Below are 24,407 nucleotides of genomic sequence, written 5' to 3'. Positions count from 1 at the left end.
CTGTTCATCAGTTGATAAACATATAGGCAGTTTCCTTTTTTTTTTTTTTCTTTACTGTTGTCAGTAATGCTGTTTTAAAAAGGGTTTTGTGGGGGCGCCTGGGTGGCTCAGTCGGTTAAGTGGCCGACTTCAGCTCAGGTCATGATCTCACGGTCCGTGAGTTTGAGCCCCGTGTCGGGCTCTGTGCTGACAGCTCAGAGCCTGGAGCCTGTTTCGGATTCTGTGTCTCCCTCTCTCTGACCCTCCCCCGTTCATGCTCTGTCTCTCTCTGTCTCAAAAATAAATAAACGTTAAAAAAAATAATAATAATAAATAAATAAAAAGGGTTTTGTGTAGTAGACATATACTTAAATTTCTCTTGAGAGAAATACCTAGACTGTAATTGCTGATCATATGATAACTCAGTGTTTCATTTGAGGAATTGCCCAACTGTTTTCCAAAGCACCTGTACCATTTTATATTCCCACCAGTAGTGGATTAGGTTTGTAATTCCTCCACATCCTTAAAAATGCTTGTTTTTCTTTTTCAAAAATTAGAGCTAACCTAGTTGGTATGAAATGGTATCTTCTTATGATTTTTGTTTGCATTTTTGTATTGGCTAATGGTGTTGATTATCTTTTTCACTTTTCGTGTGTTCGTTGGCTATTTATATATCTTCCTTAGAGAAATCCTCTGTCCCATTTTTAATTGGTTTGTCTTTTTGTTGTGTCCTGTACGAGTTCTTTATAAACTAGACCCTTATCAGATTTATGATTTGCAAATGCTTTCTCCCATTTTGTGGGTTGTCTTCTAATTTTCTTGATAGTGTCCTTTGATGCATAAAAGTTTTTGATTTTGAAGATCAGTTTATCTTGTTTTTCTTTTGTTGCTCATACTTTGATGTCATACCTAAGAGCCCATTGCCAAACTGAGGTCATGAACATTTACCCTTATGTTTTTCTCTAAAATTTTTATAATTTTAGCTCTTGCATAAGGTCTTCGGTCTGTAAATTGGTTTTTCTATATGGTGAGAGGTAGAGGTCCAAATTCATTATTTTTCATGTGGATATCCAGTTGTCCCGTCTCCAGTCTTTGGAAAGACTGTTCTTTCCCCATTGAATGGTCTTGGTATCCTTGTTGAAATCTGTTAACCATAGATACATAGTTTTGTTTATCAACTCTTAGTTCTGTTCTATTGATCTATATGTGTGTCCTTAAGCCAGCACTATACTGTCATGATTACTGTTGCTTTGTGGTAAGTTTTGCAGTTGGGAAGTGTAGATTTTCCTACTTTGTTTTTTCTGACGATTATTTTGGTTGTTCTGGGTCCTTTGCATTTCATATGAATTTTAGAATCAGCTTGTCAATTTCTATAAAGAAATCAGCTGGGATTCTGTTAGGAATTGCATTAAATCTATAGATCAAATTGAGGAGTTTTGCCATCTTAACAATATTATCTTCAAATCCATAAACATAGAATGTTTTTCTGTTTATTTATATCTTATTCTTTCACCAATATTTTGTAGTTTTTAGAGCGTAAATTTTATACTCCCTTTTGTAAAATTTATTCCTAGTACTTTATTCTTTTTAATGCTGTGAATGGAATTGTTTTCTTAATTTCATTTTCAGATTGTTCATTGGAAGGATGTAGATACACGAGTGATTTTGATATATTGATCTTGTATCTTCCAGCCTTGCTGAACTCATTAGTTCTAATAGTTTTTTAGTGGATTCCTTAGGATTTTCCATATGTAAGATCATGTCATTTACAAATACAGTTTTAGTTCCTCGTTTCCGATCTGGATGGCTTTTATTTCTTTTTTTGGCTTAATTTTCCTGGCCAGAGTCTTTAATACAATGATAACTAGAAGTAGTGAGAGCAGACATCCTTATTTTGTTACTAGTCTTAGAGGGAAAGCATCTAGTCTTTTGCCATTTTTTAAGTATGGTGTCAGTGGTGGGTGTTTTATAGATGCCATTTATTAGATTAAGGAAAATGCCTTCTATTCCTAATTTGTCAAGTGTTTGATTTATCATGAAAGGGTGTTGGGTTTTGTCAAGTGATTTTTCTACACCTATTGAAATGATCGTGTGGTTTTATTACTATTTTAAGTTTATTTATTTATTTATTTATTTTTTTTTTTTGAGAGAGAGAGAGAGTGGGAGTAAGCAGGGGAGGGGCAGAGAGAGAGGGAGAGAGAGAATCTCAGGCAGGCTCTGCATTGTCAGCGCATTGCCCAACGTGGGTCTCAATCCCACAAACTGAGATCATGACCTGAGCTGAAACCATGAGTCCGACGTTTAACCTGACTGAGCCATCCAGGTGCTCCCATGTGATTTCATTTTTTATTCTACTGATATGTATGTATTACATTAATTGATTTTGGGGTGTTAAACTAATCTTGCATTCCTGGGATTAATCTCATTTGGTCATGGTGTATAACTCATGTTATTTGCTGGCACATTCATAAACATATGTAACATTTTGGCATCCGTATTTAGAAGAGATATTGATCTGTAGTTTCCTTCTGATGTCTTTGTCTAGTTTTGGTATCAGAGTAATATCAGAGTTATACCATTCTATGGTAATACCAACCATAGAATGAGTTAGGAAGTGTTCTCCCCTCTTGAGTTTTAGTTTTGGAAGAGTTTATGAAGAATTGGTTTTAATTTTTCATTAAATGTTTGGTAGAATTCAATAGCGAAGCCAACTTAGGAATTTTCTTGTGAGTAGTTTTTAATTACTAATTCAAGTCAGGAAGGAGAGGAACCAGCAAGGGTAACTTCAAAGGAATTGCCGGTTTTGATGTTGGGGAAAAGCCAGAAAAATATAATGTCTTGAAAGTCAAGTGTGGTAGTCCACCCCCAAGATGGTTCCAATGAACCCCACCTCCTGGTATTCACAACTTTAAGTAGTAACTTCCCATTGTACCAGGGTTGGTCTGTGTGACCAGAATAGATGACAGAAATAATGGTATATCATTTCTAAGATTAGGTTATAAAGGACACTGGCTTCCATCTTGGTCATTCTGGGTTTACTCATCCTGGGGATAGCCAGATGCTATGGAGAGGCCCACATAGGGGAGGAACAGAGGCTTCTAGTCAATATCCATGTAAGTAAATCATTGTATGGGCAGGTTCTCCAGCCCCAGTCAAGTCTTCTGATGATCACAGTCTTGGCCAATACTTTGACTACAACCTGTGAGACACCCTAATCATTGAAGGTAGGGGAAAAAAACAGGTTCTGGGAGACATTTTGAAGGCCAGCTCAGTTGAATTTTCTTATGAATCAAATTTGTATGAAAGAGAGAAGTCAAGGATAACTCCAGTGTTTTTGACCAAAAAGATAGAATGCCACTAGAGATGGGAAGATTTCATGAGGGGTAGTTTGGGAAACATACTACATTTTAGCTTTATTTTATACATTAAGAGTTGGCAATTTGATATGAAAGTCAAGAAATAAGGGGTGATATCTAGATGGCTCGAGGTACAAATTTGAGTGTCATTAATTTATACACAGAATTTTAAACTGTGAGATTAGATGAGATCACTAAGGGAAGGAATGCAGATAGAGAAAAGGTCTTCCTCTCTCTAACCACTTAATTAGTTCTTTAGTTCTCAGCCTAAATATTTATTAAGGGAAGATCATCCTTGACTTGAACTAAAACATCCCTCTGTTAAATGTTCTCAACCCTGATCTTACACATCTCTGGGTTTTTAGAGCTCACAGAGTCTGCCATATTAGAGGCACCCACTAAAAAAGTAATAAGAAAATGACAGAACTTTGTAGAAACCACTAATTTTTACATGCAAGTTAGCAGTTTCCCATCCTAATGTGCAAACCATACAGCAGTTACTCTCATTGATGGTTTAAGCTTCCTGTTTTCCTTCAGTGGAAGCCTGAGGAGCAGAGCAAGCGGCAGCATTTCAAACGAAGTGATCCTGGGGAGAGTGAATGGTTAGAATCTCTCTCCTCTCCCAGCTCCCCCACTCTTCTGGAGAAGCAGCACTAGGGCCTCCTCTGTCTCCAGCAGCTTCTCAGTTTGCTTTCTGCTTGTTCATACTTCCCAGTGCCATGGTCTCCCCTGCTTCTGACATCCCTTACTAGAAGAGGGTGGTCCAGCTGCCTCAGAGCCACAGGAATGAACATTCTCCCAAGGCCTAGGTTTTTATGCAGCTGCCTCTGACAAATGAAGCACCTTACGAGTCTACCAAGGAACTAGTGAGAAATGCAGATTCTTAGGGCCCAGCAATCGGTGTTTCTTTAAGTCTGCAGGGTGATTCAGATGTGTGCTAAATTTTGAGAAGGCCTTCTTAGAGCCAAATTCTTGCTCGATCTGACTGGCTTTGCTCTTTTTTTCATCTAAGAAGGCACAGAGTTTCCCTGATGTTTTGAGTGACTTTATTGCAACTCCTGATTCTGGAGCTTATGTCTCTTCTTCAGACACCAGCTGTTTACCTTGTCTCATTCAGACAGGTTTTGAAAAGTAGTTTTCTTCATGATGCCCACATGAGGTGAAAATGTCTTTTTTACTTGCCTGGCTATCTTTTTTTTTTTTTTTTTTTTTTTCCCTTAATAACCTGAAGTGAATGTCTAAATATATATTGAAAGTTTAATCAAATCTGTACTTTCACCTCTTAGCATGTTATAGAATTGACCATTAGTTGTGTTTTTAGCTTGTTATTTGTTGACTGATTCAGACAATCAAATCGTAGAGAATATGAGATTGCATACTCTTAACTTGTAACAAAGGAATTCGTGATTCTCTACCATTTTCAGTCACATATTATCTCAACTTATTTCACTTATATTGACAACACACATGTAACCAATCAATATTCATCATAGGCTAATAAGGAATGCTAATCATTTTAGTTGTATTCACTGGGAATGAATTTTAAATTCCTTCTTTATTCCAGATCCCTTTAAGATGCATCATGATGATGGCCTGGAAGATTTTCTCTTTCTCTCCAGTGGAACAACCAATGCTTCAGCATTTACAGAACAAAATGATCCCCTGCAAGACAGTTACGGTATGACTTCTTCAACTGGATTTGTTGCTTAACTCCAAACAATCATTGTGGCCTTTAACCCATCACCTTTGAAGTTAACCACTAGGCAGTCATGTTTATTGGCTCTGGCTGTAACAAGTCTCTTTCTAGATTGGTCACAGGAGAGAGTTCACAGTTGGGCTGCTCAGAGTCTGATCATATCCTCTCATGGGATCTTGAATACACTATCATAGGGCCAGATTCTCTTTCCACATTTTACCAATTCATTGCCTTGGGCAAGTTATGTCCTCTGTAAACTTTGATTTCTTTACCTATAAAGTGGGGCCAGCACTAGTTCCTTCCTTAAAGATGGGGTGATAATTAAGTAAAATTTTGTAGAAGCACTTCTTACAGCATCCGATACGTGGTAAACATTAAACAGATCTTAGATCTCAATTAGTAGTGTCCTTATTCCTGGTTTTGTTGTATCGCTTGTAACGTGAACGTGGCCAGGGTACTGTGGGGGAGGTGAAACTTTACTTCTTCCCATCTTAGGTTTTCTGCTGGGACTTGTTAACGACAAGATTAACAGGAGACAAACAGTTTGTCAACACGCAGCATCCATCACATGGGAGAAAAGTAATTCAAAATGGTAGCTTAGAATTTTGGTTTATATAGCATCTTCAATGAAGAACCATAAATTGGTAGAGAAATGACAGGAAAAGGAAAGCAGTTTTAGGCTTCCAGGAGTGGCTAACTGTGGGAAGAAAATGCATGGGAGGAACTAACAGAGTAAGGTTTGCTTGCCGATCCCTCTGGCGCCCTCTCTGGGCTGACAAGAGTCTGCCTCCAGGAAGAGGAGAATTTATATCCCGCCTTTAGGCAGAAAGGGGGAAGTTTTTTCTCGGGTTGCTACTCCCACATTACCTTCAGCTCAAAATAATTTTTATGTCAAAGAGACATATTTTGGGGTGACATTCTGGTTTCCTTCAGTAAGTCCCTTCAGTGAAGTTCCTTCACCAATAAGTCCCACTTCAGCAATGCTTATAATTTTGTGTTTGTTAAGATCCTGGCTAATAATATGTTGCATTTATGCTTTTGTTTGGACTGAATATCTCTAGGAGGAAGGATGTTAAGTGATGCTATCCATGTTGTCTCTTAATACTTTGATTGTGGCTTTGACTTCTGTCAGCTCGCCAGCTAGTGAGTCATTTAGTCTCATTGGCTTCTTTCTTTCTTTCTTTCTTTCTTTCTTTCTTTCTTTCTTTCTTTCTTTCTTTCTTTCTTTCTTCCTTTTTTTAAATTAAAAAAAATTTTTTTTTGTTTAAGTTTATCCATTCATTTGGAGAGAGAGAGCACAAGCAGGGGAGGGGCGGAGAGAGAATCCCGGGCAGGCTTCGTGCTGTTGGTACAGAGCCCGATGCAGGACTTGATCCCATAAACTGTGAGATGATGACCTGAGCCAAAATCAAGAGTCAGACGTTCAACCAACTGAGCCACCCAGGCTCCCTTAGCTTCTTTTTTTTTTTTTTTTTTTTTTACAGCATCTTTCTTCTATTTCTTTATGTTCCCACTACTCCCCTGCCACACAACACACCCCCCTGCCTGGGCCACCCCATGTAAGCCCCTGTCACTAGACACCTAGACCACCTCTGTAGGACTCCTGCTCCCTTTTAAATTCATTCCAAATATGCCTGCTGCATTTGCCACCAAGGCCCTATTCTGTATTCATCATGTCATTTTCATTAAGACCTTAACACACCCTTTCTCTCTCTCTCTCTCTCTCTCTCTCTCTCTCTCTTCAAATCTAAATTTCTCTGGCTTTCCAGATCCTTCTTCCATTGTTGGTCTTAATTCTGTTTTCCCTCTCTGGTACGCAAAATCCACTTGAATCCAACTAACTTCATAGTTGCAGAAACATTCTTGTCCTGTTGGCATCTTCATACTTTGCTCAGGGTTCTCCATCTTTGAAATTGACTGCTCTGTCCTCTCTTTCTGCTCTTGCTTCTCCTCTGAAGCCTTCTGTGGCTATTCTGGTCCTCATAATTGTTTTTAAACTCTTAGCCCACTTAGTACATACTATAGACTATTTGGTACATGTCTATCTTGCCTTTCTAGCTAAATCATAATACTCCTGATGGCAAGGACCACGTGATATTAAATCCCCTATTATCTGATGACAGACAGCATAGTAATAATCCTTTTACATCTGTCCTAGTTCTTAATAATTTACAAAACATTTTCACAAAACTGTCTTGTTATGTTGCAGAGGGAAATATTGATCTCATTTTACAGATGAGGAAATCAAGACTCAAAATCCCTTATTATACTTCAGTTGCGATATTGGTGCTTGCGTTCAGTCTTTGGTATTTTGACTCTTTGCAGTGCACTGTAGGAGGCTGCCAACCAATGCTGATTATAATGACATGACAGCCATTTAAAAAATTTGCCCAAACATAAAGAACATTACCAGTTTTTCTTTATACTTCCTTTGTTTTTCACTGGTGCTTAGGTTCGTGTCATTATGGCAGTGTATAAAGCTGATTTTAAATATCAGATGCCTTTTTTTCCCCATTGTTGACCCAGTTTCAACAATCTGTGTGTTTGTGTTTCAATATTAGGTCTGTTTCCCTGTGACACATTTGCTCCTGCAAATGTTGTGCCTCAGGGGTGGCCTGTGGAAGCCCCAGACTCTCCACACCCGGAATCCTTCATTTCCCCGATGGCTGTGACACAGCCTCTGCAGCCCATGGCAGGTAAATTATTAGAACCCGTCTTCACTTAACGGTTACGGTATCATAGTCCGTTTAAATCATCAGACTTATTGATTAGCAGTGGATAGTAGTATACATAAAGTTTCAGAACTATCACAAATGCCTTTATTACTTCAGTTACTGGTTTCACAGCTGGAGAAATGAAGGCAAAATTGAAATACAGCACTTGGGGTTCGTGGGCAGAGAACATCCCTTTTCAGTTCAGTGCAGACTTGGAACTCTAAGGTTTTTTTTCTGGATGTCCCACAAGTTCCCATTCTTTTTTTTTTTTTTTTTTTTTTAACATTTTTATTTTTATTTTTGAGACAGGGAGAGACAGAGCATGAACAGGGGAGGGTCAGAGAGAGGGCGACACAGAATCTGAAACAGGCTTCAGGCTCTGAGCTGTCAGCACAGAGCCCGACGTGGGGCTCGAACTCACGGACCGCGAGATCATGACCTGAGCCGAAGTCGGCCGCTCAACCAACTGAGCCACGCAGGCGCCCCTCCCATTCTTAAAATAACTGTGTACCCGTGTTGTTGTTATTTTTAAACCTGTGTTTTAACTCTTCTTTTCCTTTCCTCCTCCACGATTTATTCTCTTAGTATCCTATTCTTCGAAGTAATTGGGACTATCAAAGAGTGGGCACAAATACATTAATTAGACAGCTTCTTAGTTATGTTTAGGGTGTTGTGGTCATAAAATCTAGATACTCTTATGCTCTCAGAAAGTCAGTTTTTTTTTTTTTTTTCAACATTTATTTATTTTTGGGACAGAGAGAGACAGAGTATGAACGGGGGAGGGGCAGAGAGAGAGGGAGACACAGAATCGGAAACAGGCTCCAGGCTCTGAGCCATCAGCCCAGAGCCCGACGCGGGGCTCGAACTCACGGACCGCGAGATCGTGACCTGGCTGAAGTCGGACGCTCAACCGACTGCGCCACCCAGGCGCCCCAAGTCAGTTTTGAATGTAGACCTATGAGCAGACGATGATGGGTTCTAAATTTCCAAATTATTTCCCTTAGAGCCAGCTGAAGAAGTAGAAGTGAAGAAGGGAGCAGAAGAGAGGGCACCAACAGAAGCATTGGGAATCATGATGGGACTGAAGGCTGATGACATGGCACCATCTAGAGAAACAGAGATGTCTCCAGCCAAGGACATGGCACCAGCCACAGAAACAGAGGTGGCATTGGCTAAAGACATGGAACCTTCTATCAAATCAGATGTGACACTGGCTAAGAACATGGAATCATCTATGGAATCAGATATGGTCCTAGTCAAGGACATGGTACTACCCAAAGAAACAGAAGAAGCCCCGGTGAAGGATGCTGTTTTGTCCACAGAAACAGATGTATCTTTAGCCAAGGATATGGTATTGCCCACAGACACAGAGGTAGCCCCAGCTAAGGATGCGATACCATTCAAAGAAATGGAGAGGGCACCACCTGTAAAAATGGATTTGTCCCTAGATGAGGGCATGGTAGCACCCACAGACAGACAGATGACCCCAGCCAAGGGTGTGGAATCACTCTCAGAAATAGAAATGGCACTGGCTAAGGACGTTGTGTCACCCACAGAAATATCCTCAGCCAAAGAGGCAGCCTTGTCCTCAGAAACAGAGGTGGCCCTGACTGGGGATATGGCACTGCCCCCAGAAACCAAGATTTTCTTGACCAAGGATGAGGCACTGCCCCCAGAAATGGAAGTGGCCCCAGTCAAGGATATGGCTCCACATCCAGATACAGAAAAGGCCCCAGTGAAAGACATGGCTCCATCCCCAGTAACAGAGATACCCCTGGGCAAGGATGTGCTTCTACCCCAAGAAACAGACGTGGCCCTGGGGAAGGACCTGGCTTCACCTGTAGAAACAGAGATGGCCCTGGGCAAGAATGTGGCTATGCCCCCAGAAACAGAAGTAACCCTGATCAAGAATGTGCCTCAGCCTCCAGAAACAGAGATCGCTCTGGCTAAGGATATGGCTCTGCCCCCTGGGACAGAGGTCACCCTGGCCAACAATGTGAGTCCAGCCAAGGATGTTGCACCACCCTCAGAAACGGAGGTGGCAGCTGTTCCAGCTAAGGACATGGAAATTGCGCAGACACAGGAAGAAGTACGTGAGGAGGCCCAGTTAAAATCTCTCCGGGATGAGGGGCCATCAGCTGCATCTACTTTTATCATTTCACCAGGTATGGGTTTAAGTTTACTCCTTATTTCTGTCTACCAGCGTGTAGTCTCCAGAAAGGTGAGGGACACACGTTGTGCCAGATAAAATACAGACACTTACGCTGTATTTTACAAGTCTACACACATTCCTGCTCTTCTAGACAGTTCTTTCTCACCTTCTCCCTCCTCCAGTTTCTAACACCTTCCTCCTTATTTCTCTGCTGGTCTGTTTTCCTTGTTGATAACTTAAGCCACAAAAGAGAACCTTCACAAACTTGTGCTACCTCATCTGCCTACTTGTGTGCTGTCTCCATAGTCTCTGCCTCCCTCCTATTGCTGTAGGTGAACTGTCCCTGCTCCTAGGTGTGACCAGTCTCTCCAGGTTGCACTAGCTCCCATCTCCTCTCACCTACTTAGGCATGCTGCCCTAGCCATTCTTTCCTTTCTTGCCTCTCACCAATCTTTGTCCCTCTCCACTGGCTCATTCCCACCAATGTACAAATATCTGTTATTTTTCCCCATCTGAAACAAAACAAAAACTTTCCCAACTTCACTGTCTAGCTACCACTCCATTTCTCTGCTGCTCTCTGAGGACCATCGCTCATTCCTCAAAAACCATTTCTGATTCGAGTTTCTGAAAGGTGGAAAAACAGCTGAAATCTTGCTGCTCTAAAACTTGTGTGGTTTTTACTGTTACATCCAGAACCAGTGACAGCTGTGGGTCAGAAGTACAGCGTGCCAACAGATGAGGATTCTGTGTTAGAGAAACAAGACCAGAAGAAACCTGTCAGTAGTCAGCCTTCTGAACTTTCTTCAGAGAGCTCAGGTAAGTTAGGGTAACAAAGTGGACTCTTTGAAACCACTTCAACTGGGAGCAATGGGGTGATGGTGGATGTTGTCCCTGGTTTCTGGTGATCAGTAGTATTGTTTAGGAAGTCTGTTCTCTGTCTTGGACAGATTTGGTCTTGTTTAGGCAGAAAGTCAGCTTACATATTTTCAAATTACTGCTGCATCGACTCAAGACACCTAAATTTTAACCCAGTTCAGCTGTCCACTATGCTATCTTGTGTAATCTCGGGCAGGTTATTTAACTTTCCTGTGTCGCTGTTTATTCAGCTATAAGAGGAATGCACTGGTCAAATGTTATGGAAATCTTTACTAGTAAGCCCTTGCTAGTTAGTGTGTTTCATGGCCCAACAGCATCTGCATTGCTTGGGAGCCTATTAGAAATGCATCATCTTGGCTTCCACTTCAAACCTTGAGAATCATAATATGCATTTTAACAGGTTCTCCAGATAATTCTTATGTACAGTAAACTTTGAGAGGCACTACTCCAAGATACTTTCTGACGTGGAGTTTGATCATTCAGCGAACTTTAAGGTTACAGGTTTTTGATGTAAGCCAAAAGCATGTGTATATGATTAACCACTTAATGATTCTCTGCTTACTTTTCTGTGACTGTGATTAGAAGGGGAGCTTGAGGGCAGGGACCCTGACTTATTTCACTGAGAATCTCTAGTGCTTGCATACTGTCTAGCCCCAAGAAGGAGCTAAATAAAGTTTGGTTTTTTAAAATGTTGTTTTAGTGACTCAACATAGCAATAAAGATTTATCAAGTCCTTATTGTGTATGAAATATGCCATGCTAAGGCACACAGATATTTAAGTCTGGGCCATTGCCCTTGTGTTGTTATATCATAGCCTGGATGGTGAGGAAAGTTCCCAGGCGCATGAACTCTGAAACCAAAGTTTTATATAATAATTGAATAAAATAGCACCAAATAGCTGCTGGTTAATTGCCAAATTAAATGTTATAGGTGTTGTGGGGGTACTAAAGCCTTGCAGTTTTTGAGAGAAGCAGTAATTGACCTGAGGTGTTAAATATAGGGTAGCATTTGGAGGACTTTGGAGGGTAAAAAAGAGCAAAAGTGCTACTTAAGTATATTCTAATGTCCTCCAAAGTCATTTCATTGGGTTGACTTGATAAGAGTTGTCTTAGACCTGCTCTTAGTGACACTCTTCCCAGGATCTTGAATCCATACTGCATCGACATAGAGACAGGAGGTTGGACCAGTTGATTTCCTGAAACTTTTCCAAGGGTGCTTATCCTAGTTGTTTTAATTTATAACCCTACTGGGCATTATGTTTATCTTTCTCTTTCAGGAAGAACATTTAGGAACAGAACATTGAAATCTAACACATTTGTCTTTCGAAGTAGAAGGTTTTGGTTCTGGAATGATGAGGATTTTTCTTTGGCCAAATTACTAATTCAGTATCTTTTATCTTCTTCCTTTTTATTCTCCCCAGTAGCATAAGTCTGGCCTTCTGGTCTGTTTCCCAGAGTCGATCTGGTTAGCTTGACAAGTAATTAGTATAATATTGGTGACAGACTCTTAGAATTATAAATTCTGTCCAAAATCATATGTATTTCATTCAGTTAATTAACAAATGTCACCAAAGAGATAGGAGCTTATCATCTTGTAGAATCATCATGTTGTAGAATTGGGATTTATGTACCTATTAAAAATAATGACAAATGTAAATAAGGATCTGATGAGATTTACAGGCAGTACTTGTTACAGAAGGTTAGAAGATCTCTGAATTTTTTTTTTCTTTGCCTGAGATGATGATTTTTGCTAAGTATTTGCTGATTCCAGCTGAGGGTGAGAAATGTTTTGGAAAAAAACTGTAAATAGTATGTAGGTTGGTGAAAATAGACTTAACTGAGTCAGTAAATGGACTTTTTTTTTAAAAAAAGAAACAATAACAAGGAGTTTTCTGTTTGGAATTTTGGCCAACTTCATGTATTGCAGGTACCCCTCCCATACAAGGCAAACAAGTGTGCAGACCCAGTGACCGCAGGTCCACTCGGCCCAGGCCTGCCAGGGTTCCTCCTGAGCTGCTGGGAGTCTCTTCTCCACGGAAGACTCTTGATCCTGGGCTGGGACCCTGCTCTCTGTCTGAGTTGGGTTGGGTCTCTGGTTCATCTCCCTGTGGTGATCCTGGGAACCAGAGGAAAACTGTTCATGTTGACTTCCTTGAACCCAAGAGAGATCTTGGCAGGGAGGCCTGGGATATAGAAAGCCCACCGATGATGATGAAGAAAAAAAAGAAGAAACCAAAGCAAAAGAGATATTCTCAACCCCGGGCTGGGGGACCTTGGGATGATGACAGTGTAGATGACCATAAAGGTCATCCCTTTGCAGCTGACACGCAGCAATCAGGTGTTTTCCCAGGCTTATCTACCACTATGGGCATGGAAGGTGGACTGGCATCCAGAGAAACCTTAAAAAAGGACTGTGAAATGGATTCCACAGCCGCCAAACTGGTAGCTGAGACCTTCATCTCAGAAAGTCTCAGTGTTCCTTTGTGTCCTTTGGAAGACACAAAGTCTTCCCCCAAAACTGCAGGAAGTTCTCAGCCCAAGCCAAGAACAGAAGCAGAGGTCACAGATAACAAGTCAGTACCACTGGGCCAGGACCAGAAATCACTGCAACAAGAGGAATGCAAACCACAGCGTGCACCCCACCCGAAGACCCCTGTGGATAAAAGCCAGACAGTAGGGTCGCCCGATCTAAAAGGACCCCTGACAGAATGTTCTGCACACAGAGTAGAAATTCCTTTGGAGATCAGACCCAAAGAGAGTTGCTCTCCTGCCTTGGACCAAGAGTCTGTGGATGGGGGTTCCAAACCCATAGCAGGAAAAGTACTGCCTACTCTCGTGCCCACTTTGCCAGCTGGTGCCTCATTAGGAAGTAGTCTAAAAGAAGGGAATGATAAAAGTAAGGTGACTGAATTGCAGAAAGACAGACAGAAAGGGTTTTTGGAAGGAGCTGAAGAGATTAAAGAACTAACAAAGGAAGCTTTTCCCAAGCAAAGACAAGAGATGAGCATCTTGGCTTCCAGGCAGCCGCAGGACGAGGTGTTAGTTCAGGTACCTGGGTTAGGGAATGAGCCATCTCAGAGAATGGCAGGGGACGGCAGAAACAGGAAGGGAAGGGCAGGTTCTGGGAAGGTAAGAGCCAGTTCTGGGAAGGGTAGAGCAAGATCTGAGCCACCGTTTCTTCTGGACAGCTGGAAGGATGGCCCAGCTGTTCTTGCACCAAGCGAGTCGACCCCTAGAACTGAAAGAATGACTGCTGGGCTGAAGTGTGAGGAGCTGGGTTCTTCAAAGCCACCAGGGACCGCAGCGGATCTCCCTGAGGCAGTGGTAACGGGGAAGCCTATGGAGACAGCCGACCCTAGGGGGGCAGGCACCTCGCACACATTAGTTCATTTGGGAAATGGGGCAGGCGTTACTCAGACTTCCGGAGCTAGAGCAGAACAAGGTGCCACAGCTGTAGATATGGGTGTCAGTAACCAGAGCAAGGAAGGAAAGTGTCCTTGGATGGATGGTGAGGCAGCTCCCTGGATTTCTGAAAAGCCTAAGAAAAGGAGTAGTGAGGGCAAAACCAAAAAGTTCAAAAATAATTATCCCACACAGCCTGCTCGAATGGAGAGCAAGGAAGAAATCCCCAGCCCACCTTTTGTAGGGAAAGATGGAGATACTGGTAGCACTCCTCATCAGAACAAGGATTTAGGACTCCCTTTCCCCTTAACTCATGGTCCTCTGTTCTCACATGCATTAGCTATTCCCACAGTGGAAGTAGGTGACCGAAAGGGGAGAAACGTTGAGGTTAATTCTTTTGAGCTTGGGAACAAAGCTCTTGGTGGGAACAAAACAAACACAGTCAAGGACTCTGCTGTTATTGAATCAGCTACCAAGGTGACAGATGTGAGCTGCCAAGACCAAATCCAGGGGGCAGGATTTGTTCCTTCAGTAGTGTCTGAGGAGAATAAGACAGATGCAGCCAAGGGACACACTGCAGTGGCTGACAAACCAAATAAAAGGAGCAATGATGGAAAAAGTAAAAAGGTTAAAAATAGTTTTCCCGAGAAGCATCTTCTGGAGAATAAGATAGATGCAACAAAAATACATGTTCCCATGGAAACCACAGGGGACCACAGAATTGAAGGAATGGGCTACATGGATGAAAATAGAAATATTACGTTTACCTGCCCCAGAACACCACCAGGGTTGATGAATAAGTCAGCCTCTCCAGAGGCTCGGGAGTCAGCAGCCTGTGAAGGACCACCCACTCCTGCTTCTCAAGTAGTAAAGGAGGGTGTTTCTTTTCCAAACTCCTTGGCAGAAAGTGGGCAAGAGACAATTCCAGCCCAGATATCCACATCATTAGTGGTGGATAACCGCAGCAAAGATGGAGTCCCAGATCAAGAAAGACCCAAGGCCCCCTCCGTTGTTCTGCCTTCTACAAGCACAGGAGGAGTTACCCTAACTTCTACAGCAGCCACAGAAACAGTAAACCGTCAGGGGGGTAGCTGTCTTAAGAATAAAGGTGAGCTTGCCGATCCTGTGAAAACTGAAGCAGGGATAGAGGGAGGACATGTGATAGGAGAATCTGAGTCAGTGCCCAGTGGTGCATCTAAGCATTCAATAGAAAAAATCACAGAGCTTGCAAAGGAACACTTTCTTTCCAGAGTGCCAGTAGAAGACCAAAGCCTAACAGGTGAGGTCAGAGTCCTAGAAACGTGTGCGGATAGTAATAATTTTCCAACACACCCAGTTACCAAAAAGAAAGAGTCTGAGGGAGGTGCTGCTCCAGTTCAAATCCCTGACTTATTAGGAGACAAAGCACAAAAGCCCAATTTGTGTGAGGACCAAAATGCTGACAGTAGCGATTCCAAGGACCCAGATGGTTTGAGTAAGGAGGTAGATAGGGCTCTTTTGCCTCCGAAAAGTGAAGAAAATCAAGTGGAAGAAGTTAGCCTGGCTTCTCCAATCACTGAATCAGAATCGATTTCCTTGGCAACACCAGAATTCCAGTCTGATTCCTTGGATGGCAAAGCTGCGACTACCCCGTTGCAGGTGGTAGATCAGTTAATAGTGACTGCTTCCGAGGATCTTGAACTCCCAGAGCCCAAAGATAAGATCTTGGAGGCACCTGACACAATGACTGAAAAGTCTGAACCCAAGGCACCCGGAGAAGGGAAGAAGGAAGATAAAGGCAGAGTGGCAGAACCAATGAAAGGCTACATGAGACCTACCAAGTCCCGAGGCCTGACTCCACTTTTGCCAAAGTCTCCCGTCCAGGAGCGAGAGAGATCCAAGCAACTCAAGTCCAGCGGTATGACCCTGCCATGGGGCGATGTGTGTGCTTGTGGCTTTTGAGTCAGCATCCAAAAGGCACAGAGCTCGTGCTTCGGTTCCGTCCAGATTCTAATCATCCTTGTTAATCATTGGTTTGTTGGCATGAAAATGTGTAATTGCTAATGACGTGTTTTCTGCAGCCAGGGCATGCCTTGTGTCCAGCTTGAGGAGGCTGGTGACTTGGTTGCATGCCTTTTTTACCCAGCACTGAACCTTGAGCTTTAGAGGAAGTAGAATTTCAAACAATAAATTGTTTAGCAGAAGGCCTGTCACCATCCACTATTCTTCATTAAAAAAAAAAAATTTTTTTTTTTTTTTTTTTTTGCCTCCTGTGTGTAAAGCTTACAGCCAGATTTAATCATTATTTTGTATAAGGATTCACAGGAGGAAAGAAAACATTTCAAGTTCAGCTGTATGCGTGGGATTTTTTTTTTTTTTTTTTGTCTGTATATATTTGTAGCTTGTGCTGGTGGGACTGAATATCCAAATTGCTTTTAGAATCCGTGAAAATGGTCTTCCCCATATGAGGACCAGCATTGTTAGGCACAGACTTTGTGTTTCTGAGTAGTGGGAAATGATCTGTCAGTGTCGCACCACATCTTTTACCACTTTGATGCTCACAGCCATTGACTCCAGGTGCATGTTGGGCAGAGCTTGGGGCATCAGTTGTTGTCCGTAAAACATACTGTACATCTACGGACAACTCATAAAACTTGCCAGTGTGAGATTCCTCATAATTTTGCCCTTTTTGGATCTCATCAGTCAAGTTATTGGAATGAGATTGAGCAAGATGATTCCTTTGAGATTTAGAAATGTTTTCTTTTCTTTCTTTCTTTTTTTTCCTGAAAAGTATACATCTAATCATAGCTTCCCGGAGCCTAACCTTCGAAAAGATGTTTCCTGGCTTTTGAGTTTTTTCAGCCTACAGATGATGCTGTTTCCCACCTCGCATGATGCAGCTACTAACTCCAGAAATTAAAATAACACCAGTTGGCCCTGGGGTTTTGGAGAGGCTTCGTCAGGGGATGATGTGCTGCATGGTGTGGACTTGTTGTTTGAGGTCAAGCTTGTGATTTGCATGGATTTGTACCCAGTGAGGAACACGTGCTGTGTGTGTAGAGAATACTAAAGGTCATTTATCTGCGTAAGACATTCTCGTCTTTTCTGTTCTTATGTTTCTTCTGTTAGCTACCCTATTACCGAGGCAGGAAATGAAGTCATATGTAGAGGGCTTTCCAGCCTTCATTAACACTTCTGGTTCTTTACTAGAGTTTGTCTAGAGTTTGTAGACTCTTTAGTTTCAAGGGTAATGTTTTCCTGAACTCTAGCCATTTCTTTTTGCTCAGTATTTCTAAAGAAATGTAGCGAGAGGATTTGTTTTGATTCTTGAGCAAGCAAAGCAGAAGTTTGAGAACTGTTAGGGCCCAGCCTTGGCCAGGCCAGGACCAGAGACTTGGGTTAGGGGTAGCCTTGCAAAGGGGCTGAGGAGAGAATGGTGGGTTTCAGGCAAAATTTGGTGTTTCTGCTAGATTTCGATCACACCTTTTCCCTAAGGACAATCTATACTTTTTTAATGGATAATTTTTTTAACTAATTTTTGAATGTTAGTACATTCCCATGGTACAAAGGGATATACATTTAAATGTAAGTCTGCCTCCCTCCATCAGTCCCCATTCAAGTTTCCCTCTCCAGAGACACCCAGTGTTAACAGTGTCTTATACATCCTTCCAGAGAAAATTTACACATAAAGAAGCAATAGCATACATATTTGCAGATTTTATACAGATGAGACATATAATACATACTGATGTGTGCCTTGGTTTATAAACTTAACAGTTACTGTAAAAATCTTTATAAATCAGTACAAAGAAGGGGACCTCATTCTTATTTAACAGCTGTATAGTATTGCATCATGTGGATATACCCTAATGTATTTTATCACTTCTTTATTGATAGACATCTAAGCGTTTCCTAGTTTTTCTTTTCTTTTTTTTCTTTTAAAGTTTATTTATTTGTGAGAGAGGGAGAGAGAGAATCCTAAGCGGGCTCCGTGCTGTCAGCACAGAGCCCAGTGTGGGGCTCAAACTCAAGAACCATGAGGTTGCGACCTGAGTCTGAATCGAGTCAGGCACTTAACTAACTGAGCCACCCAGGCACCCCTCCTGGTTTTTCTTTATTAGAAACAAGGTGCATAGACTGTCCCTGTACATACAGAATGTCATACTTGCATACTTGTGCAAGTACATCTGTGTAATAAAAGGGACCTCTGGAGTAGACTCTCTGGTTTGAAGAATGTGTTCGTAATTTTGACAGGTGTTGCCACATTGTTCCCCACAGGGCCACAGAGATGTACTCACCCTCAGTGTATACCAGTACCTGCTCTTCTGGCCTTCCTCCACTAGTGCACATTTTTTGTTTGTGTGCTGATCTAACAGGTGAACAGTGATTTGTTGGCGTGGATTTATTTTGGGTTTTACTTATTTAGGGGCTTCCTTGTGTATTATTGAGTTTATAAAAACCATCCCTACTCTGAGATTATAAAAATAATTTCTGTTTCTAGTTTTTCACATTTTGAATCTTTGATCAATCTAGAATTTCCTGGCGTGTGTGTGTGTGTGTGTATTTATGAGATGTGATATAGAATTACTCGGTTGTCCACCAACATGTGTCTTAATCTGTCTCCCACTGAAGTGCTGCCTTTGTCATGCTCTAAATTCCTGTACATAGTTGGTCTATTTCTGGATTTTCTTTTCTGATTCATTGGTCTTCTCGTTGAAAAGTATATTTTCATATTTCATAGTATATTTTCATATCTAATAGGTCTAGTCCAGTCCCACTCCTCACCCTGTTAGTGTTTCTTAGAGTTTTTCTGACTCTCCTTGCTTATTACTACATAAAAATTTAAGAATTGACTTGTATAGTTTTGTAAAAACACAAAACAAACCAAAAATCCAGTCACTGTTTTTCTTTGAATCACATTAAATGTATCGGTTATCGGGGGTGAGTTGTTGTCTTGTATGGTGAGGTTTTCTATCCAACGACACAGTAACATACCATGTTCAGTAACTTCACATGTTCAAGTTTACATGTCCTTGTCCCTCACTGGTATTTTGATGTTTTCTTCTTGCAGATCTTGTATCTTTCTAGTAAGGCTTATTCTTTTTTTTTTTTTTTTTTTTTTTTTAATGTTTATTTATTTATTTTAAGAGTGAGAGAGTGTGCAAGAGGGTGAGGAGCAGAGAGAGAGAATCCCAAGCAGGGTCCCTGCTGTCAGCACAGAACCTGACGTAGGGCTTGATCCCACGAATCATGAGATCATGACCTGAACCAAAATTAAGAGTCAGACACTTAACCCACTCAACCGACTGAGCCTCCCAGCGCCCTTAGTGACGCTTATTCTAAGGTGTCCAAGAAGCAGGAGAATGTGCAGATACAGAGCTTCAAGTAAGCCTGGAGTCTGAGGCAGGAAACTGAGTGGAACAGGAAGTATAGTGATTTGTGATAGGGGACGGGGCAGGGTAGCCCCTCATACCCAACTACCACTGTTCCGTGTAGGATGTGATGTTTCATCCACAACTGGTTGTAGGCCTGGCCTTATTATATTTTTTTCTTTGTTTTTCACTTCAGATCATTCGTGTTAACTGCCTACTCCTAGATTGCTAGCAATTAATAGTAACTACCATCTGTTAATATCATGTGCCTAATTATCTATAGGTAGGTAGGTAGGTAAGTAGACACACACACACGTACACACACACAAAACAATACTACGTAGTATTCTCTCCATTTTATAGATGAGAAAAATGGAGACTGTCCACATTAAGGTCATGCAGATAGTATAGTGGCAGAGGCAGAATTTGAACCGAAGTCTTTCCAACTCTAGGGCCTGTCCTTTTCTCATTCTTTTCTCAGAGGAACCTTGCAGAAGTGTTAGGTTCTTAAAAAGAAAAAGGTGGAAAATTAGTCATTATATTTTCTTAATGTCTAAGCACTAAGCAAGTACTTTTTTAGGTAGAGAAGTGGAAACACCTCATGAGGACATACATTTTGAATCAGAGGCTAATTTGGGATTGGGATCTAGGTCTTTTGACTCGGTCTAGCATTTTATTCTCCAGGCAGAATAAAATGTGTCTGACTTATTCATGTGTTTTCCCCTAACACATAGTATTGAGCTTTACATACATATGATGCCTGATGACATATTAAAAATTATAAATGAATTATCTTTTGTGAGTCTTAACCCTCTTTGGAAGCAGGGAGAGTGAATAGACTGCTAATGTCTCTTTTGGCTTAGTGTTCCCTCTCCTTTTATCTTTTCATGCCACTTTCAAGTTTAGGGAAACTTTACCAGAAGGCTTCTTCACATATATTGCATGTTGTTCTAGGCAGGGAGGATTGTGATACTTCAGGTAATCTGAGCTCACCTTGGCAGAAAAGGACTTCCTTTGGGACTGTTTTTTGTGAATGAAAGAGCCAGTTTGAAAGAGCCTCCCTCTACTGGACTCTAGTCAATGCTGTCACTTCACCGGCAGCCAGGTAGAGCTGTGAGTGACTGTGCGCTTGGCATGTTGTTCCCTGAGTGCGATAGTTATCACGGATCCCTGTAGACAGGCCCTTCCCTTTGCCAAAGTTAGAACCTAGCCTCCTTTTTTCTGGCTTCATTTTCTTTAGTTTGCCTGAGCCCATCATCCAACAGCTGGGAAACGTCGGTTTATGGTGGGAAGTTCTCTTGGCATGAAACTTGAAGTAATTTATAAACCCCAAATCCTAACAGTTTTACAAATAAAATATGCTCAGCAGATGAGAAGATTACATTTGTAATCTTAAAACTTGCTACAGTTTTACAACTGGTAAAGTATCGATTAAGTAATATTTCTTCTTAACTATAGTGCCCTTCCTATAGTTCCTTTCCTTACCGCTTTCTTCCCATTTACCTGCTTATTCTCTGTTGTTGTTTTTTTAAATGCTGTTTATTAAAGAAATGTAGTGGAAAATTGTATATGTCATACAACTAAAAATAGCTACCATTTTAAAAAAATGTTTGTTTATTTAGAGAAAGAGAGAGAGCAAGCACAAGCAGGGAAGGGGCAGAGAGACAGGGAGAGAGAGAATCCCAAGAAAGGTCTGCACTGTCAGTGTAGAGCCTGAGGTGTGGGGCTCGATCCCACAAACCAGTGAGATCATGACCTGAGCTGAAATCAACAGTCAGACTTTTTTTTTTTTTAAAGTTTATTCATTTTTGAGAGAGAGAGAGAGAGAGCGCGTGAGCAGGGGAGGGCCAGAGAGAGAGAGGGAGACACAGAATCCAAAGCAGGCTCCAAGCTCTGAGCTGTCAGCACAGAGCCCCTGACGCGGGGCTCGAACTCACTAACCCCAAGATCATGACCTGAGCCGAAGTCATACGCTTAACCGACTGAGCCACCCAGGTGCCCCAAATAGCTACCATTTTTTTTTTTTTTTAATTTACTATATGTTCAACACTCTTAAACTCTCTCAACCCTCAAAGAACCTGTGCTAATGTTTGCCTCATTTGACCCAGTGCATGTAAATATTCTTTGAAATGAGTCCAGCAGATATTAATTTTGCTACTTTAAAATGAGGTTGGTGGGGCACCTCGGTGGCTCCGTTGCTTAAGCGTCTGACTTCGGCTCAGGCCATGATCTCACAATTTGTGGGTTCAAGTCCTGCGTCAAGCTCTCTGCTGATAGTTTGGAGCCTGGAGCCTGCTTCAGGTTCTGTATGTCCCTCTCTGTCTGCCCCTCACCTGCTTGCTCTCCCTTTCTCTCTCTCAAAAAGAAATAAACACTAAATTTTTTTGTTTTTCTTGTTGAGGTTGGTTCTTCCGCTCACACTCCCTTCACTGGTCACTTTTGTCCTCTGGTGACAATAGCATTGGCAGATTCAGAAAAAAAAAATGATAAAACAATTTAGCTTCTGATTTTTGGTGTTGCAGATATATCTATTTCTTTAAAATATGAAGTGGACAGGTGTGCCTGGCTGGCTCAGTCAGTAGAGCATGTAACTCTTGATCTTAGGGTGGTAAGTTCGAGCCCCACATTGGGTATAGAGATTACTTGAAAATAAAATCTTAAAAAAGAATAATAATAAAATAAAGTAAAATATAAAGTGGACAATAAAGAGATATTCCCTTTATTCCCCTTACCTCTTATTTTTTTATTATTAAAAAAATTTACACTTAATTTAACATTAATTTTAATGTTTATTATTTTGAGGGAGGGAGAGACAGAGTGCAAGCAGGGGAGGGGCAGAGAGAGAGAGAGAGACAGACAGACAGACACAGAATCCGAAGAAGACTCCAGGCTCCAGGCTCCAAGCTGTCAGCACAGAGCCCAAAGCGGGGCTCAAAATCACGAACCCGCAAGATCATGACCTGAGGCGAAGTTAGATGCTTCACCGCCTGAGCCCCGCCCCGTCCCCCCCACCCCCAGTGCCCCATCCCTTACCTCTTCTTTTTAACCTAAAATGTTAATGCAGGCCATCTCAGCTGTGAGCAGGTTGAAATTGGTAATTTTTAAACTGTTTAGCAATGATAACTTGTATAAGTTTAAATTTTTTTTTAGTGTTTATTTATTTTTGACAGAGAGAGAGAGACAGAGCATGAGTGGGGGAGGGGCAGAGAGAGAGACACACAGAATTCGAAGCAGGCTCCAGGCTCCGAGCTGTCAGCACAGAGCCCGACGCGGGGCTCGAACTCATGGACCATGAGATCATGACCTGAGCCGAAGTCAGATGCTTAACCGACTGAGCCACCCAGGCGCCCCGATAATTTGTATAAGTTTAAACAAAAATCTAATTATCATACAATGTTCCTGTTACACTGTGAATAGTGGACACTCAAAATGATTTGGACTTTTTAGTAATTTAATTAATTCATTCATTCATTCAACAGACACCAGGTAACATTACTCCCACATTCTAAGGGTAGATTAATGGCACATTCTCTGCTTCTCCAGGATTCTAGAGTGGGGAGATAAACATAAACATAATTTTACTCTAATGAGAGAAGTTTTATAATACAGTGTGAGCTAAGAGTTTATAGAGCTAGGTCAGGTAAAACATTCTAGGGGATAGACTGCGTAAAGGCATAGTGAAGTACAAATGCCTGGAATATTTGAGGAGTAGCAAACATTTTGGAGTGACTGGCATATAAGTCAAGTTTGGGGAGCGGGGAGATCTGTGAAACATTTTGAGATGAGATTGAGAGGAGGAATACAAGCTCTTAAAGGGTCCTGGGAGTTGTCTTTTGCCTCTGTAAGCAGAGGATATTAGACTTTATGCTGGAAGTGATGTGGGATGGGGGTGTTTACCTATTTTAATTGGATGATTCTCTTTTCTTTCTTGAGGCCATGGGAAGGTCAATACTATGCTAAAAGAACAAAGGGTTAGAATTTCCAAGTCATACTTCTTGGGGGACTTTTCATCTATAAACATTTTAATGCTTAAGGGTGTCAAATGACAAAAATAATCCAGTTTAGATAGGAGTTTGATGTCCTTTATTCAAAGGAAAACAATCCATGGATTGGGGGAGTACAGTGCCTAACAAGCAGAGGTGCACTTTTCCCGAGGAATTTGGGACAAGAGCGAGTTTTATAGAGCATTAGAAGAGGCACTGCATGACAGCATGAGTGACTAAGAGGTTGGGGATTTCCTTATAAGACTAGCAGGTCCTATTTTCTAGGGTAAGGTAAGCTAACTAAAGCAGAGTTGGAGGTTTGTGATTGGTATATATTAGGTTACCTTGACAGTGAGGCATTTCCCAAAAGTGCAGGCTGACTTGGCTCTAGATTTGTGATAGGAGCCAGGCCTCCATTTTTTGGGTCCCAGTAGGTGAATTACTTTTATCAGGAGTCACATAAGTTAGATTGCTGGTTTCATTTTTTTAAAATCCTATCTATTTCCCAATCTTTGAAACTCAATTAGGGAGAATCACAGTTTTCTTGAGTTAAATATGTACTAAGAAACATTTCTGAAACTCAGTAGAATATGGCTTTGAGATGGTTGTGCGTGTATATATATATGTATATAAACACAAACATTATTTACTTTCAGGTAAGAAACTTAGATTGCAACTTTGTAACCTTCAGGTTTTATTAGTAAAGAGTATCAGTCATTGTAATCAGTGGAATTATTGACTGTCATTGTAATGATAATTTATTAGAAATTGTTTTCTGGAGACAATGTCAGGGAACATTTGGTCAATCTGGAAAGTAGTTTTGTTGCCTTGGTAACGACTAGGAAAGATGCAGAGAAACCAGTTGTGGAACATATCAAAACCAAGGCCCTGAACAGGTT

At 41.4% G+C, this 24,407-nt stretch overlaps 1 protein-coding gene across 35 annotated transcripts in view; it reads left to right on the top strand.

The window, feature by feature from the left end:
- MAP4 (microtubule associated protein 4) overlaps positions 1–24,407 on the top strand; it is a 198,103-nt gene that overhangs the window by 132,327 nt on the left and 41,369 nt on the right. For 13 of the 35 annotated variants that reach the window (XM_045492747.1, XM_045492740.1, XM_045492739.1 and 10 more), the window contains 5 exons: positions 4,900–5,013; positions 7,593–7,727; positions 8,750–9,910; positions 10,591–10,713; positions 12,700–16,071. In XM_045492747.1, the coding sequence (XP_045348703.1) occupies positions 4,900–5,013; positions 7,593–7,727; positions 8,750–9,910; positions 10,591–10,713; positions 12,700–16,071 (4,905 nt within the window). The remainder of the gene's footprint in view (positions 1–4,899; positions 5,014–7,592; positions 7,728–8,749; positions 9,911–10,590; positions 10,714–12,699; positions 16,072–24,407) is intronic. The other 22 variants (XM_045492767.1, XM_045492763.1, XM_045492759.1 and 19 more) reach the window with 4 other exon arrangements.

Source organism: Leopardus geoffroyi, chromosome A2, assembly GCF_018350155.1.
Source record: "Leopardus geoffroyi isolate Oge1 chromosome A2, O.geoffroyi_Oge1_pat1.0, whole genome shotgun sequence".
Classification (NCBI taxonomy): domain Eukaryota; kingdom Metazoa; phylum Chordata; class Mammalia; order Carnivora; family Felidae; genus Leopardus; species Leopardus geoffroyi.
This window is presented reverse-complemented; position numbering and strand designations above follow the sequence as displayed.